Genomic DNA, 18894 nt, shown 5'->3' with positions numbered 1-18894 from the left:
TATTTTTTCAGTAACTAGCTTGCTGGTTTTGGTTTCCCATTCCTCCAGCCCCCTCCCAAACCAATCACTCCTTGTCTCATTCATGAAGCTCAGAGATTGTTGAAGATGTACAGTACTGTAGGTTACGCACCACTCCTTAATGTAAAGGTTACCAATGAAGTTTGCAGCCTCAGCAAGATAAAGGGGAATCCAATATTCCATTCAAATAGAAATAGTAAAGGTGTGGAATCTAATGGATGCAGGTGGACCAGAAATATACTGTATGTATTTTGTTTCCATGGGTAGAAAATGTCTATTTTTCTAGTATGAATAAATATTTTCCAACCATGTGATGATTGATATATTGTCACCTCGAACATTATGGTGAACCTGCGCTTTAATTCTTATTTCTGAACTCAACTCAGATATCTCATTTATTATGTTTGCACATAAATAGTAGTTAAAAATATTACCTGCTAGTATTGGCGAAATCAGTTTGTCATCTTCTTTTTCTGTCTCAGGCTCTAAACAAAAAAACATTTTTTGCAATAGGAAAATAAGAAATTTACAAAACTCTGAATAAAGATTTGGACGGTCACTGTTTTCGCTTCCTTTTTACTTTTGGTTCTGAAAACTCCTGACAGTCTCCAGGCAAAATATTATCCCCATTTCGGTCTTCATTATTTGCACCATCTGTACAGTTTTTTAAAAGTTAATTATACTTTTCCTTAGAAGAATGAATTTTACCAACTAACACAGGACAACATGTGTTTTGTTATTGACACTATTAATAAAATATATAGGGGCAGGGATGCTGGCTGAAGGGAGGTGACAACTGGCAGTGCCACCTGCGGCCAGTGGGTAGAATCACATTTCAGTTCTGTCTGTCAAAATTTCATGCAATGCTCTCTCTAGTCCACTATATGACTGGCAGCAGTGCAGCAGAAGCATCAGCACTGGCAGCTGGAGTGTGGCTTTCTGATTCTGCTTGTGCTTCACTACCTGAAAATATACAGTATGATGGGCAGTGGAGCAGCTCTGGCTTAAAGACTGCACTGTAGGGTACATCACAGTAGAGACTCTAGCCTTTTGATATTGTAATGCACCTGCGTGCTGTCCACATACACTTGTGTGCTCTCTCAGAGTCTCTCTTTCTCAGCCTGCTTCCCCAGGCACTTGCTGCAGTAGCACCCCCTCCAGGTAGCATGTATCAACCACTGCCATCAAACTGTGTAAAAATTCTACCATCATTGGAAGTGGCAGAGAGAAAGCCTGTACAGCAGGGTTCAGTAGAGGAGTGGAACTCTCCACCTTTGCTGAGCTGTAGGGATTTTCTCTCTGTCACAACAGGCAGATGATTGGATTCCCATCTCACACCCCCCGTGACAGAAGAGGGTCAGAGCAGAGACTATAAATCTGCACTCCTCACAGAGTATAATTATTTCAAAATATGGGGGGACACAGTCCCTTATTTTGCCAGGGGCACTTGGACCATTAGACCCACCCCTATATAGGGGCTATTTCTGAGTTACATGCAATGTGTATTTGGGCAGCCATGGAAGCCAAATTTACTACTTTATGCTATAGTAATTATCCATAGGGCTAATGAGGGAGATTGTACATCAGTAAGTGTAAACTCATGCCATCCATTGACTTTACGCCAACCACCACATCATTAGTATTGCCACTTGCAACAGCCCCATGCTAGGTGCAAGAGACACATAAGAAACAGGGTTCCCTTCTATGTAGGCACAACTGAGAATCTCACAGAGCCTTTGATACACACCCATGACTCTCTCATGACATTCTGATGGCACTCCCGCAAGTCAGGGTGGTTCCAGGAGTTTGCATTGCTGCCCAGTTGGCACTGCAAAACAACCAATTCCATGGCAAGACAGATACGTCTGAGTTCCTTATGTATCAGAATAGGACAGAGATACATAGAAATGTCCCTATGCTGTATGCTAAAACTCTCCATTTGTGTTCATGCACAGAGATCTGTCTGACTCGGAAACAGCCCCATAGGGTACATGAAAAGCATACAATGTGATAGCAATTATTTACTACCTGTTACAATTGGCACAGTCACTTTTTCATCCTCTTTTTCCTTTTCATGCTCTGAAAAAAACAAAACTTTATACTATCACACATGTGACTGATGAAAAGTCTGTTTAATAGGTAAGAGGACTCGGATACACAATTTATACCTATCTGTATTGTTAACACTTCCTCTTCCTCTTCCTTTTCTGGCTCTACAAGAAAAATAAATTTTATTATTCACCAAATAAATAGATGAATAAAGGCTTATAACAAACAAAATGGAATGTAACCATTACAGACACACATCATTGTATATTTGGGTGAGTTAGAAGAAGTGACATATTGTAACACTTGGTGGAACCATGAACCTGGGGCAACACAAATGCTATAGTTACTGTACAACATGTGCAAAACATACCTATTGGTAATGGCACAGTTATTTTTTCCTCTCCTCTTACTTTTTCTTGCTCTGAAAGAATAATTTTATCTTGCTTATTATAATAGTAAAAAATATTTCATTCTGTTGTTTTATTTTATTAATCTCCAAAATAAACACTGTAAACTCAGTATGCATTAAATAACATTAATATAGTAATTACAAGTATGCTTCTGAGTTCAATTAAGTGATTTTCTTATTCTGCAATATTGCAATATCTTTCTTTCTGGTTTTGACAGCAAGTAACAGATGTATTGCAGTCTGATGTGTCACTGACAAATGTAATCGAAAACTGCAAAGTACTCTACATAGTGTACATGGGGCCTGATTCAGAGTTGGGAATAGAGAGAGAGATAGCACTTAACTGTGTACCTGGACAAACCATGTTGCAATGCAAGGGGAGTAAATACATAATTTTTTTTTGTGCATGTAGGGTAAATACTGGCTGCTTTTGTATGTAGCAAACAGCTTTATTATTACTCTACAATTTAGATGTCAGTTTGGACACCTCCCTCCCAAATCTAAATCTCTCTGCATGTTTTAAATCTGCCCCACCTGCAGTGCAACCATGGTTTCACCAAGATGATCAGTTGAGAGAGAGATCTCTATCTGTTCCCAACTCTGAATCAGGCCCACAGTGTTATGTAATAGTAATTGGATTAATCATATGTTGCTATAGATCTAAGGGCATGACTGGAATATATGCAGGGTCATAAAACAATAAAATAGAAATAAATATTGAAATGGGGTTACCAGTTAGGGTAGTTATTTATATGTAACCAATTTACATTCCAATAATTCCAATGATTACGAGGAAAAAAGAAAAGAGGTAGAGGTAAGTGAATGGATTTAAAAATATAGAAAATGAAGACATTTAAAAACTGTCTTCTACATATGTAATGTATTTGATGGTTTAGTGTCTGCTCTTAATAATATCAAATATCATACAGTACATCAGAGGAGGATCCTTGTAAATTAAGGATATGCCTCTTAATCCTTTTGAGAAAACCTTGGCAAAACACGTCAAGAAATGTGGATACACAAGTGTACAAACTAACCCACAAGTGCCCCAATTGGAATAGTGTTTTCTCTTTTTTGTGTTTATGACTTTGTGAGATTCCAGGTGCATTTCCCTCTGTGAATAAATATTAGACCACCCTAATGTGGTTGGTATTCATATGTAAATCAATTATAATATGTCTTAAAATGGGCACAGTCTGTATAGTTGTATAATCATACAGGGTTGCAAATATTGTGAGGATCATTATGCTTTGTGATTTTCCATATACATTATGAAACTGTATAGTATGTGCTATTGTCATGTGACATGCTAAACTATGATATTGATCTCCACTTCTCTTATGCCATTCTGGGCAGCACAGATGGTGTAATGGTAGCATTACTACCTCACAGCACTGAGGTCGTTGGTTCGATACCCACTATGGCCCTAACTGTGTGGAGTTTGTATATTCTCCCTGTGCTTGCGTGGGTTTCCTCCGGGTACTCCGGTTTCCTCCCACACTCCAAAAAATATACTGGTAGGTTAACTGGCTCCTAACAAAATTACCCCTAGTGTGTGTATGTGCATGTGCATGTGGTAGGGAATATAGATTGTAAGCTCCACTGGGGCAGGGACTGATGTGAATGGCCGAATATTCTCTGTAAAAGCGCTGCGGAATATGTGTGCGCTATGTAAATAACTGGTAATAATAATAATAATAATAATTTTGTGCTTTGTGAATGAAGCTAAAGAAATTTAGGTAAATTATTCCCAAACTTTTAAAAACATATTTTTAAAGGATTTACATTCATAATGTATTGTATGCCTTTAATTCTAATTAAAAAAACAGGCATGCAGAAATATGTAAATACATAATTTAGTAGAATATTTATTATATTTCTAAATTAATTTAAATATTTTTTACTTAGTGCATTAAGTGAGTTTGTCATGGGTTTGTCCTTTCACTCTAAACAAATTATTGCATACAGTTCTTAAGGTTAGAACTAGCCATTGCATTTGACTGTAATGACACATTTATAGTAAGCGTTGATCGATGAATATATATATACCTGTCGGTATTAGTACTTTCAGTTTTTCGTCTTCAGGTTCTGAAAAAATGATTTTATATAATTTATCAGAATTATATTTTTATGAAAAACAAATAAATACAGTATTAAGAAAGCTAAAAATATAGCAGTTGGAAAATGAAAAGACATTCAGTATATTCAAACACTATAAATTAACAAAATACTCAAGCAACAAAACACAGTGTATTCTCTAAAAATCAAGGCAATTTAAATAGTAGAAAAACTTAACCTTACCATTTCTAAAATAGAGCACTTAATATATGAACTACAGTTCAAACAATATAGAAATCAATGCAAATGCAGCTATTATTTGCATTGCTTTAAAATGATTTGTTTTTGAGCATTAAAAGTGTAAATATTATAACTTGTTTTTTGCTTATAGAGCATACTAAAACATAAATAAGAATTTTTTTTAATCAGTTCAGTGATAATAAAAATAAATATAGACATACCGAAAAGAAAAGCTATTGATACATATAGTAATACCATGCAAGCCAGCTATATAACTAACTGACATTTTAAAGTTAGTGGGGAACTTTCTGTAAACATGTCAGTTCTTAAAACTCAATGAAAATATTGAACCTTAGACAGAGAATGGAACGTGGAATGCCTCCCACGTTCCTTCTCTTTTTGTGGCTGGACTTTTTAGTTGAATTTGTGCCACAAGATCATTGGTCTAATAGGTCTAATAGGTTATTTGCTGGATGAGGATTCATGAGATGCCTTTATATACATCTTAATTCATATAAGCCCATTGACTACTGTGTGTTATGAACATATTTAAATAGGCTCCATTTCCTGACAATAAAAAAGTATTATAGCAATATTACACTAGTAGATTTTATTCTTTTTAGGCCAATGGTTGATAATAGATATGTTTGGATTGGATTATGATCAGCTACTTCAAATATCAAACTATTTTAAGTTTCATATTTTTACATATTTATTTACTTAATTGAAAACTGTTTCATATTGATTTGGGCACTATGAGCACTCCCATGTTCTTTTTCTAGGTGTTTGATTAGTTTAGTGTGTGCTTAGTGAGTCTTCAGCAGGAGAAGATGGTTACAGGGTTGAGCTGCCAAAGATTTAAGAAGTCTGGAATATATAGGGAATATTTTTCAAAGCATACTCTTCCACCACATAACCGTGTCACCAAGTCTCTGTCCCTCCTGCCCCAGCCATCTCTACCATGCCTTCTTTCTGCACTCAGGTCCCCCTCTACAGACTCATGCCTCATGTCATCTGTATGTCTCCCAGCTCCCCTAGATTGTAAGCTCCTAGGAGCAGGGTCCTCCTCCCCACTGTCTCACAGTCTTCTTCTCTAGCACTTCTATGTCAGCCTTCACCTTCCCAGCTGTATTGTGTATGGAGAATTTGTTGCTTGTGCTCTGTTTATAATTTGGTTACTGCATTGTAATGTAATGTTCTGTGTACCCTTTACTGTATGTAAGGTGCTGCGGACCACTTGTGGCGCCCTATAAATATAATGTAATAATAATAATAATATTTATAATGACAGATTTATAGGTACCATTGTAATTTATTAATATATTTGATAAAAAAACATACTTACTTAGTGTGTGGACAGCATAGCAGCATGGCACGAGATTAGAATAAACTTAACCAATAAATCCATGGAAGATATGAGGAAAGTTGCAGTGGCATAACATGCCATTTAGCAGAGGAGCAAAGTTCTGGCTATGCAATCTTCCAGATTCACATTTAGCCTTGCTGTTCCACAGAGAGACATTCTTTACTTTATGTGTATAGTCACATTTCTCAGAATTATTTTTTTTCTATAGATACTGTACAGTAAATGTGGGACATAACTAATTCTGATCTGAGATGTCAAAGGGTATAACAAATAGGAAGAAGCCAAATATATGCCTAAATATATTCATCAAGAAAAATATTTCCTGGATTGGTGAATTATATATTAGGAGGGGAAACTGATGTCACAGCATTTTGAAACAGTATAGACTTTTACCAGCTGCCCTCCTTTATACAAGTCCCTTTTTAGTAGTTCTGATATGTGATTGTTTCCATGAAAAAAAAACCTGTTAATGGCATTTGCTCTATATAAGTGCTATATCAGAAGACAGATTATTACCCAAATTGTTATCCTACAATGCAATTAGAAACTCTCTGGTTGACACACAAAAATCATCTAATTTACTGCAATTACTGCTTACCAAATGTTTTTATTGATAAATGAATGAGATGAGATGCTATCACAATATATTAATTTCACAGTTGAAAGAGTTTCCATCATACAGGAGTGAAAAGCGTTAGTGGGGAGCCCGCTGAGATGACATTGGGTTATCAGAGAGCCATGATTGAAGTGCCTGAGACATACAGGCATTGTGGAGACTGAGAGATATTCCACACACAGTCAGGCTGAAAGTCCCACAGCTGAACAACTGACAGTCAGAGAGTGGAGGACCATCTTGTAGCAGCGAAGGGCACAGTGTGTTTATAACTAGAGGACTGCATTCAGGTATGAACAGTGTGCATTCACACCTTCTGTATTAAACTTGACTTTGGACATTCTATTTCTACATACATGGCTAAAACAAAGACCATGATGTTTCATAGTCAGGTCTGGCTGGAGGATTGCACAAAGCACTTGATATATGAGAATTTAATGGGATTTAAATTATTCCATGTGATGGACACATTTTATATAAAGGATTGTGGATTACCATATTCTATATGATCCTTGAATAGAGGTGGATATCCAACGGAGCACAAGTATAGATATATCCATATTTGAACCATGTTTTTTAGATATCAAATATATATCTCTTGATTGTTGTTCATATTTTTGTACATTTTATATTATATTATATTGATTTTTTTATGTAACAACTGGTTGTTGATTTATTTATTTGATTATGTATTCTTGGAAAATGTTTACATACATATTGCTTTGTATTTGATTTCACACCTGAGATATTTGGGTGTTAGGTGTGAGGATTCACAAGCCCACATGATTTGATGCAGCTAAGATTACAATATAATTTGGATGACATATGATCTTATATAGCATCTAAATTATTGTTTTTCAGCCTATTTATTAATCGCAAAAATGCATTCAAACCTAAGAAAATTGTTATTTTTGGAGGAGTGACGCATTTTTGATAATCAAGGCTTTTTAACAAGGGGGTACTGCAGAATATATCTAAGATAATTATTGCAGACCCATTCTTTGCACTTGCAAACACAACCCTCTTATTTTTCTATGGGGTCTGCAAAACTGTCCCATTTTTCCAAGCACAGGTTTTCAGAGTTTGGTCCAGTTACCTAATGCCATGTTTAGAGCCTAGAAGTAAAGCAATCTCATAAGCGATCATTTTACTCTTTAGAATTTACTGCTATGGCTCTTATTGGAGTTCATGTCATGGTTTCTCACTATTGATACAAGGCATTTCAAATAATAGCGATAAAAAAATGCTAATTTTCATGGCTTAAGCACACAAATTTGCCCACATTCCCCACCATGTTTAAAGAGAATGTTCAGGGCTCTAAAGTAGATGACATTAACAATATTTTTCTATCTAAAATACATTACTACAGTTTATGATCATCATATTGGTGTATTAAAAGTACTCATCTAAATGTAATGAATGGTCTGGGTTCTAAATCATATGAGATTCATTTCTAGTGGATGATAAAGAAGTTTATTTAATCCTTAGACACTGACATGTCCTTTGTCATAATTGAATGAAAAGGAAACTGCTAAATTGTCTACTCTCATAAGAGGAACCCTCCCTAACATTTGTTTTCACATGTGGCATCTTAAAATCAACAGCAAAAATAGTAACAACAACAAAACTTTTGTAAGGTGGGATTGGACTCTAAATACAAAATGAGATTTTAAAGCAAGAGAAAAAGGTACAGAGCTATCAATCATTCAGTTGATTATAATGGGACAAGAGTTATTCAGGTTATGTTATAAATGTTTGCCACAGTAGAATAAAATGTAAATTGGTTTAAGCCATATTAGTTTAAAATGTATGACGCACAAATATTATAAGGTATTTACAATGTAATAGTTTATTTTATTATATGAAAAGATCATGGCATAAAATTTTTGTTACCAGCTCACAGTGTGCTTTTTAGAAGAAAAAAAAATAAGCACACCTGTTGAGACATTATTTTCATAATTTACATTAGGAATCATTTACTTTCTTTTGAGTGACAAGTACTGTAAACAATGTCTAATGTACTAATCCTGTTCATCCCAAATATTTGCAGAAAAAGTTGCAAAAAGCCAGTAAAGATAAGGCAAGCCAGGTCCTGATCTAAGTTAATGTAGGTCCTGTGAAATGGAAAATTGAGACACCAATATGGCATTAAGGGGTCTACTTATCATTGGAGGAATTTCTCTGGTGCAGGGACAGCTGCTCTGAAAAGGTGATTGTTCTCGCAAGTAAACTTCAAGAACTTTAAGTTTTCTGAATTTGATGAATATTAGTACCCCTAATAGTCCCATTACATAAAATAAGTGTTTCCACATGTGTAATGAGCCATTTAAGTGATGATGAATAGGCCACTTACAGTAATTATGAATAACCTATGACATAAAATATGCAAAACTAGCATTTCCTTGTGTGTAACGGGCCACTTATGTGATGAAGAATAGGCCCCTGAGAACTTAAAAATAGTTTGAAAAAAAATCAGGATACGTGGAAACCCTATTTTTAAATCAACTGACCTACCAGTGCTACAAAAGGTAAAAGATGAATCTGCACTACAGCCCAAAGCCCAAATATACTTTACTAGGTTATCTAACCAGACATGGTAGGTGAGGGAATAGAAAAAGTTTTGGATTAGTGTGCAGCAGATTTCCAGAGTATGTCAAGATACTATGAACATTGGAAGATTAGTCATTTAAATTTTGGACAAATAAATGATCAAAAGGTAAAAAACATCAACGTAAGTGAAATAAATGGGGAAACTGAAGTAGAAGATTTTTCTCTTTATCAAATCGAATTGATCATTTACAAACACATACTGTATTACAGGTATTATAGTCTGAATAGGAAAGGTAGGTAAATTACATATACACAATTATATAAGTACAGTAGTAGTAACTGACGTTTAGTAGAATGGTTGAGTTATGGATGTTTTAACCTCTTTTCCAGAGATACTGTGTTTGGTCTAGTCTGGATTGTTGTAATTGGTAGTGATTTAAAAATATGAGACAACATGCCAGGGGAATACAATGACATTTTATTTTCAAGTTTACAATATCTTTATAACAAGCACAGATTTTATAGCCACTTGAAGACATTTCCTCTGATGAGGTCCTGGGATTCATGAAACATGTTATGGAAGTACGAATGTAGAACGAACATTCACCCTCCCGGTGCCAGTTTCCCAGATGCTTTCCGGAGATATGCTGGAAGTAACATGACACGAAATGATGTGGATCCAAGAGGGAAGGTAGTGAGACACATAAATATGCATGGCAAACATCAAACATACTATACACAATAGATTACTACAATTGTATACAGAATGAGCACATAAAAGTTAATTATGAAGCAGCAAAAAGCAAAAAAAATAAAAAATCAGAAACAGCCAATGGTGTTTTATGTTAATGATACTTATGGTAATATTGAGCATCTAAACTCTTGTGGGGCCATTTTATGAGATGCGTGGAGTGTCAGATTGCACATAATGGGTGAGCTGGATGTCATTAAATTTTAATATTTGATATATATATATATATATATTTATTGACAATGGGAAAGTAATTGCTATTCAGCTATAGAGCTGGCAGCCCCTACAGCTTTCACCCATTGTATTTCATTTGTAGCAGTGTTTAAAGGGAAATCCCAGGTTCTGACACATCAATCAAATACATGACAATGGACATGCCCAGTATACGACATAAACTAGCAATTTTCTGTGTGCCCTTTTTAATTTTATACAGTAGGTAGCAAGAAACTAAAATTTGCCCACAGTTAGACAAAATATTTCTAATGACCAAGTCTCATTTTGCACTACAGTTAGTTGATTTCAACTGTTGCACTACCTTGGCCCAACAGAAAAATATTATTGCCTGATTACTCTGAAGCATTTGGACACCCATTGTGCCTCATCACCTGTGATGTCAATGAGTGCAGAATGATAAAAGGTCAGAGGATTTTTGACTTTCTCCTTATTGAATAGACCCTATTCCTGATTTCTGCTGATATACTGCATGCTCATTGTTCATTATGGTGTACCTTAAATCATCATAGTTAGAAGACATTAGGGACAGCTTGACTTCACAGCCCATATTTCTTAATGTAGATATCAAATTGTTGGGTACTAAGAAGGTATTTTGCGCCTAGGATAACAAAATGGCATTGCATTAAAGTTAGCTGATGATGCCATATTGTAGACAATGGTAAAGTGAAGGCATTTTGTGCTGTGAATACACTCTACAACTGGTGGCAAGGTGAGGATTACAGTACCTTCAATTTTGCCCCATAACCATTTTTTGTGTTTCACTGAGTTCATCAGTTTTACACTGTGCCAGATGGGCAGGCCAGTATGGAGAGGGAATTCCCCCATCCAACATAATAAATCCCATGTGTCTCCAAAGAATCCCCCATCTGCTACACACAGGTATATTGTAGATACAGCTGCATAAAGAAGCATCATCTAACATAGGAACAAAATAATTGTTTTGTGCTATGTTGGCCAGTAATGCCTTATTGTATATTATTCCATTGTTGTTGTTCAATTCCACATTGCAATGTTTTATGGCTTTTAAATAGATTATATTTATTGAACTATATTCAGCAATTTTCCTGCAGGCCAGTCAGCAGTAGGACATATCTGGTCAAAGAAGATACTACAAGAGTGCCCCTGAGCCAAATATGTGACATAAACTGGTGATTTCATGCCTTTTGGCCATATACTGTATAAGCAGATATTTGAAGGCTACCAACCCCAAAAACTGGTATCAGTAATATATGGATATTACACTAAATTTACAACTACTAATGCAGTTTTACTCCACATTTCCTTCACTTTCTGAGTAAGTAAATATTAATTATTGTTGTATATTTTGTTGAAAATTAATTTCCCCATAGAACTCACTTGTCGTTATATAGTGGAGGGTTGTGTTTATTTAATGTTCTAAAAAAAAAGCAAAAACTGAAATCACCTATAGCAACACATAGTATCAGACATTTGCTTTAATTGATCTAAATTGAATAAGGTAAAATCTGTTTGGCTTCTGTAATGTAATTAAAATGTGTACTGTCTGTGGCCCCTGAGAGTGTGTCTTATTAAGTAAACATAACAGTTGGCAGTTTTTATAGTGTATCTAGTTAATATAAAGCATTAGGACAACAGTAGTGGAACAACCACCATTGCAGGCAGTGCAGTCACTACAAAGCAAAGAGGTCATCTGCCCAAGGCCCCCACTCTGTTCTCAGAAAAGCAAAGTGGGGAACTCTTCTGAGCATGAATGGTCCTGTAAATGCCCCATGTACGGCACATTCTCTTACTACAGAACAATAATGCCAATACTGACCACGCTATACTTTAGGGCCTACTGTATTTTAATTGAATGTAAAAATAATTTTATACAAAACAACACTATTTTTTAATGTCCCACAGTTGTAGTGTAGTGAGCAGAAGCATAATTAACAGTGTTACTCTTATATCCAAATATAAGAGTAACAGTGTTACTCTTATATCCAAAACATTGTGAATCATTTTAAAAAGTTACAAAGAAGTTTAAGGTCATGTTGCTTTATGTATTTCTGCAAAATTAATTAAAACTCGTTTAACTAATTTTACAACAATTTTAATTTGCATTTCCTTCACTGTCATAAAGTACAGTTTTAATGTGTTTGCTACAACTGTACATCAAGGAAGCAGTTTAAAAGACTTGTTTGCCAATAGTAGTAAGTAGTATGTTGGTGTGCTGTGTGTAACTAAGTACTACGTACAAACTAGTGAGAACTAGTGAGCACTGCATTGTTGCCATTTCTATTTAAATCGCTGTTGCACAACACAGTGACATCTGATATTAGACAAGTGTATACAACATACTGTAGGTCAGGAAAATGTATAAATCTATCAGGAAAATGTACTGTACCTCTATGGGGGTTATTTAGTCTGCCTTGCTTCATTCAATTACTTCTGGTCTCTGAGCTGTTGTCTGGCCTTTAGGTAAAATCTACTGTAGATCGCATGCAACATTCTGAAAGCTAAATTTTCCTGCAGCACTTTACTAATTTCTCTCAATGGCTTAACATGATCATTGTGAAAAGAAATCTAATTGTAGGGGCCGACGGGGGCACAATGTTTAAGGGAATTGGACATAGTGCCGGATAAAGACCTCATGGGGCACTAGAAAGATACAAGCTCAAGGCTATATGTACAGTATATTAAAAATGCTGACATCAACGCTTCTGAGTGCCATCCTGGTTGTCTTTTGTTTATACAAACCACATGTTTTCTATTTCTAAGAGGACTGGCACCAGCATATGTGCAAGTTCAAGTGTGAATGATTGGCACCAGCATATGTGCAAGTTCAAGTGTGAATGATTGGCACCAGCATATGTGCAAGTTCAAGTGTGAATGATTGGCACCAGCATATGTGCAAGTTCAAGTGTGAATGATTGGCACCAGCATATGTGCAAGTTCAAGTGTGAATGATTGGCACCAGCATATGTGCAAGTTCAAGTGTGAATGATGAAGCATCTGTGTATGAAAACAGTTTAGTGACCACCATGAAACAGACCATCTTTTGTGCGCATTACTAGCCACCTCCCAGGAATGCCCAGCACTTTTCCAAGACAATTCTAATACTGTGTGTCTCAATCACAACAGCGTCTTTATGTATACACACTGTGTAACACATGCGCCCTACACGTTTTTAGAAGAGATGTGCGCCGACCCCCTTGTTTTGGTTTTGGATCTGGATCTACCCTGGTTTTGGATCTGGATTGGTTTTGCCAAAACATTGCCTCTGTGTTTTGTTTTCGTATTTTGGTTTTGGATCTGGATTTTTTGTTAAAAAAATCATAAAAACAGCTGAAATCACATAAAATGGGCCTGTTTTTGTTCCTACAGTATAATTAACCTCAATAACATTTATTTCCAGTAATTTCCAATCAATTTTGACCACCTCACAATATTATTTGCTTCATCTAGTTAAGGCCAAAAGATTGCATCCAGCTAGCTGGCTGACTAAGCTAAGTGACACAATGGGCGACACTAACATGTGGCAGTTCAGTTTCTAATTTCCAACACGGATACAGTGTGTTATACAGTGTGGATTGGATACACCATTAGTGCACTTACTGTGACAGCAGTGTCGGCAGTGCAGGGGTTGCTAACGGTGTCCTTAGTACATGGAATGGCAGTGCTGCGGTGGTGGCAGTGTCCTCAGTGAAGGGTACTGGTGAGGTTTGCAGTGTGGGGGTGCTAGCAGTGTCTTTATTGCAGGTTTGCTGGCTGTGTCAGCAGTGCGGGGGTGCCAGTGGTGTCTTTAGTGCAGGTTTGCTGACTGTGTCGGCAGTGCGGGGGTGCCAGCGGTGTCTTTAGTGCAGGTTTGCAGGATGTGTCGGCAGTGCGGGGGTGCCAGCGGTGTCTTTAGTGCAGGTTTGCTGGCTGTTTTAGCAGTGTGGGGGTGCCAGCGGTGTCTTTAGTGCAGGTTTGCTGGCTGTGTTGGCAGTGTGGGGGTGCCAGCGGTGTCTTTAATGCAGGTTTGCTAGCTGTGTTGGCAGTGCGGAGGTGCCAGTGGTGTCCTCAGTGCAGTTTTGCTGTTGGCAGTGCAGGGGTGCTGGTGGTGTCCTCAGTGCAGGAGTGTCAGCAGTTTGAGGGTCACTGATGGTGTCCTCAGTACAATGGGCAGCAGTGCAGGAGTGTCGGCAGCGGCGGTGTCGGCAGTGGGGGATTCTGCCAGTGGGGGTGCCGGCGGTGTCAGGTAGTGGGGGATGGCGGGTTCCATCTTCTTTTTCTTGATTGTTCTGTTTTCAATGGACTTAACGCTGATTGGCTGAGAGCTGTGACAGACGGCTCTCTCGGCCAATCAGCATTAAGTTTGCTCAAAACAAAACCTCGCGACTCAACAGAGGGGTCGCAAGGTTTTGCCTTGAGTCAGGGATCCAGGGCAGGCAGGGAGATCCGAGCTGCGCTCGGATCGCCCCGGATCCCTGAAATTCAGGTGGGTTCAGATTTCTGAGATCCGAACCCGTTCAGCTCTAGTTTTTAGTGATTTTTATGTATGTGCAGTAGCAAAACATTGCCCAACTATGTGAACATTTGCTTTGCACGCGACTGTAAATCAGACCCATAGTGCACATGTTTTATGTACATATATTAGCTAATTTTAAATATACTTGGGATAAGAAATAGTTCAATTATCAGCGGCCATTACCAGCCATCAATTAAAGCCAGAAAACCACCTTGACAGAAATTAGTAATTGTTTTCCCATGAGTACTATAGATAAAAAATACATACACACCCAGCTGGTGCATTACCACTAATACACTACACTAACACAAATCAATCTGCTCACATAGTATTTATTTGATAGAAGATGGGTCTAATGCCGTGTATCCACTTCTCAACTGAGGAACGTTTGGATAATTAAAACATTGTAATCGTTCAGTTGTTCCTCATCCCATGTAGTGCCTACACTGAACAATATATCGTTCAGTGCAGCCACCCTCCCTCGTCCCCGAACATGCCAATCTGTTGTTATCGGAAGATTGAATGGCATGTTCAGGCAATAATTGATGTTGGAAATGACCAAATGTGTATATAATATATATATATATATATATATATATATATATATATATATAGTCAGGTCCATAAATATTGGGACATTGACAGAATTTTCATATTTTGGCCTCTATTCACCACCACAATGGTTTTGAAATGAAACAAACAAGATGTGCTTTAACTGCAGACTTTCAGATTTAATTTGAGGGTAATTACATCCAAATCGGGTGAACGGTGTAGGAATTACAACAGTTTCAATATGTGCCTCACACTTTTTAAGGGGCCAAAAGTAATGGGACTATCAACTCAAAAGCTATTTCATGGACAGGTGTGGGCTACTCCCTCGTTATTTCATTATCAATTAAGCAGGAAAAAGGTCTGGAGTTGATTCTAGGTGTGACTTTTGCATTTGGAATCAGTTGCTGTCAACTCTCAATATGAGATCCAAAGAGCAGTCACTATCAGTGAAACAAGCCATCATTAGGCTGAAAAATCAAAACAAACCCATCAGAGAGATAGAAAAAACATTAGGTGTGGCCAAATCAACTGTTTGGAACATTCTTAAAAAGAAAGAACGCACCAGAGAGCTCAGCAACACCAAAAGACCCGGAAGACCACGGAAAGCAACTGTGGTGGATGACAAAAGAATTATTTCCCTGGTGAAGAAAAACCCCTTCACAACAGTTGGCCAAATCAAGAACACTCTCCAGGAGGTAGATGTATATGTGTCAAAGTCAACAATCAAGTGAAGACTTCACAAGAGTGAATATAGAGGGTTCACCACAAGATGCAAACCATTGGTGAGCCACAAAAACAGGAAGACCAGATTACAGTTTGCCAAACAACATCTAAAAAAGCCATTACAGTTCTCGAACAACATCCTATTGACAGATGAGACAAAGATCAACTTGTACCAGAGTGATGGGAAGAGAAGAGAAGGAAAGGAACTGCTCATGATCCAAAACATACCACCTCATCAGTGAAGCATGGTGGTGGTAGTGTCATGGCGTGGGCATGTATGGCTGCCAATGGAACTGGTTCCCTTGTATTTATTGATGATGTGACACGTGACAAAAGCAGCAGAATGAATTCTGAAGTGTTTCGGCCAATATTATATGCTCATATTCAGTCAAATGCTTCAGAACTCATTGGACAGCGCTTCACAGTGCAGATGGAAAATGACCCAAAGCATACTGCAAAAGCAACCAAAGAGTTTTTTAAGGCTAAAAAGTGGAATGTTATGCAATGGCCAAGTCAATCCCCTGACCTGAATCCGATTGAGCATGCATTTCACTTGATGAAGACAAAACTGAAGGGAAAATGCCCCAAGAATGAGCAGGAACTGAAGACATTTGCAGTAGAGGCCTGGTAGAGCATCACCAGGGATGAAACCCAGTGTCTGGTGATGTCTATGCATTCCAGACTTCAGGTTGTAATTGCCTGCAAAGGATTTGCAACAAAGTATTAAAAAGTGAAAGATAGATTTAGGTTTGTTTAGTTTGTCCCATTACTTTTGGCACCTTAAAAAGTGGGAGGCACATATAGAAACCGTTGTAATTCCTACACCGTTCACCTGATTTGGATGTAATTACCCTCAAATTAAATCTGAAAGTCTGCAGTTAAATCACATCTTGTTTGTTTCATTTCAAAGCCATTGTGGTGGTGAATAGAGGACAAAATATGAAAATTCTGTCAATGTCCCAATATTTATGGACCTGACTGTATATATACACACACACACATATATATATATAAATATATATAGTGCAGTTTGATGAACATCATCTTCTCCACATTTTGTGGAAACAACCTCCTACGCCTTTCGCTGACAAGGTTCCCGGCTGCTGTAAACACTCTTTCAGAGTACACACTGGATGGGGACCAACTTTGGTAAAATAGAGCCAGTTTGGACAGGGGCCTCAAAATTGCCTCTTTATCCTGCCAGTACGGGTATGGACTGTTTGACATGCCTACTTGGATGCTGTCACCAATTTAATCCTCCACCATTCTGTCAATGGTGACAGTATCATATGCAGTGACAGTAGACATGTCAGAAATTGTTGGCAGGTCCTTCAGTCTGGACCAGATGTCCAAACTTGGTCCTGCCTGCGCTCCAACACCGTCAGTGGGTTTATTTAGGCTATCTAAGTTGCTTCCTGGCAGCCCCAGTTTAGGACAAAATGAAGAAGGAGCTGTCGACCCATCACGTTCCGCTTCAGCTGACAGTGTTTTCACCAATAGGTCTTTGCACCTCTGCAGGCTTGTGTCCGTCAGAAAGAGAGACACCACGTAGGCTTTAAACCTAGGATCGAGCATTGTGGCCAAAATGTAGTGGTCTGATTTCAACAGATTGACCACACTCGAATCCTGGCAAAGCAAATGAAGCACTTCTTCCACAAGTCCCACATACCGAGCGGAATTGCTCCATCTTAGCTCCTCCTTCACTTGCTCCAGCTGCTTCTGCAAAAGCCTGATGAGGGGAATGACCTGACTCAAGCTGGCAGTGTCTGAACTGACTTCACGTGTGGAAAGTTCGAAGGGCTGGAGGACCTTGCACAACACAGAAATCATTCTCCACTGCGCTAGAGTTAGGTGCATACCCCCTCCTTTGCCTATGTCATAGGTGGATGTATAGGCTTGAATGGCCTTTTGCTGCTCCTCCATCCCCTGTGACGCAGTGGAACTCAACCCTCTTTATGCTTCAACCTCTTGCTTTAGGTGATGGCAGAGCAGCTTCAAGAGTGCTTGCTGGCGCTCCAGTCTTCTGCACGCTGTAGCTGAATGGGTGAAAGTGGGCAGACATTTTTTGGGAAACCAGAAGCGTCTCCTGCATGCCCCTGTCGTTTTTTAGAAAATTCTGCACCACCAAATTTATTGTGTGAGCAAAACATGGGACATGCTGGAATTTGCCCAGATGTAATGCCCGCACAATATTGGTGGCGTTGTCAGATATCCCAAATCTCCAGGAGAGTCTAAGTGGGGTAAGCCACTGGGCAATGATTTCCCTCAGTTTCTCTAAGAGGTTGTCGGCGGTGTGCCTCTTACTGAAACCGGTGATACACAGAGTAGCCTGCCTTGGAACGAGCTGGCATTTCTGAGATGCTGCTTCTGGTGATGCTGCTGTTGTTGCTGCATAAGGCAATACATCTACTCAGTGGGCTGTCACAGTCATATAGTCCTTAGTCTGCCCTTTTCCACTTGTCCACATGTCTGTGGCTAAGTGGACATTGGCTACAACCACATTTTTTAGGACACTGAGGACACTTTTTATGATGTCTCTGTACATTCTTGGTATCGCCTGCCTAGTGAAGTGGAATCTAGACAGACTTATGAGACAGGCGCACGCTTGGTGCTACTACTTTGTTGATGCAGGTGCGGCTAAGGCACACACATGTCACAAACACAGAAAAATATATTTTTTTAATTTTTCCGGCACTTTGGGGGTTACAATCACCCTTCAACAGATGAACCAGCTTGCCCTTGACTTATAACACAGACGCCCACTTGCCACTGCTACTTTGCTGACGCACATGTGGCTAAGGCGCACTCAAGTCACAAACACAGAAAATATTTTTTTTTTCTGGCACTTTGGGGGTTACAC

At 38.2% G+C, this 18894-nt stretch overlaps 1 protein-coding gene across 1 annotated transcript in view; it reads right to left on the bottom strand.

Moving 5' to 3' along the window:
- The window catches only part of LOC148509478 (uncharacterized), a 621587-nt gene that overhangs the window by 169664 nt on the left and 433029 nt on the right, over positions 1-18894 (bottom strand). The window contains exons 40-44 of the mRNA XM_088443077.1: positions 4526-4564; positions 2438-2488; positions 2187-2231; positions 2047-2097; positions 453-503 (exon numbers count right to left, since the gene is read on the bottom strand). Of these exons, the coding sequence (XP_088299203.1) occupies positions 453-503; positions 2047-2097; positions 2187-2231; positions 2438-2488; positions 4526-4564 (237 nt within the window). The remainder of the gene's footprint in view (positions 1-452; positions 504-2046; positions 2098-2186; positions 2232-2437; positions 2489-4525; positions 4565-18894) is intronic.

Source organism: Taudactylus pleione, unplaced genomic scaffold (genome assembly GCF_031769625.1).
Source record: "Taudactylus pleione unplaced genomic scaffold, aTauple2 ptg000326l, whole genome shotgun sequence".
NCBI lineage: Eukaryota > Metazoa > Chordata > Amphibia > Anura > Myobatrachidae > Taudactylus > Taudactylus pleione.
This window is presented reverse-complemented; position numbering and strand designations above follow the sequence as displayed.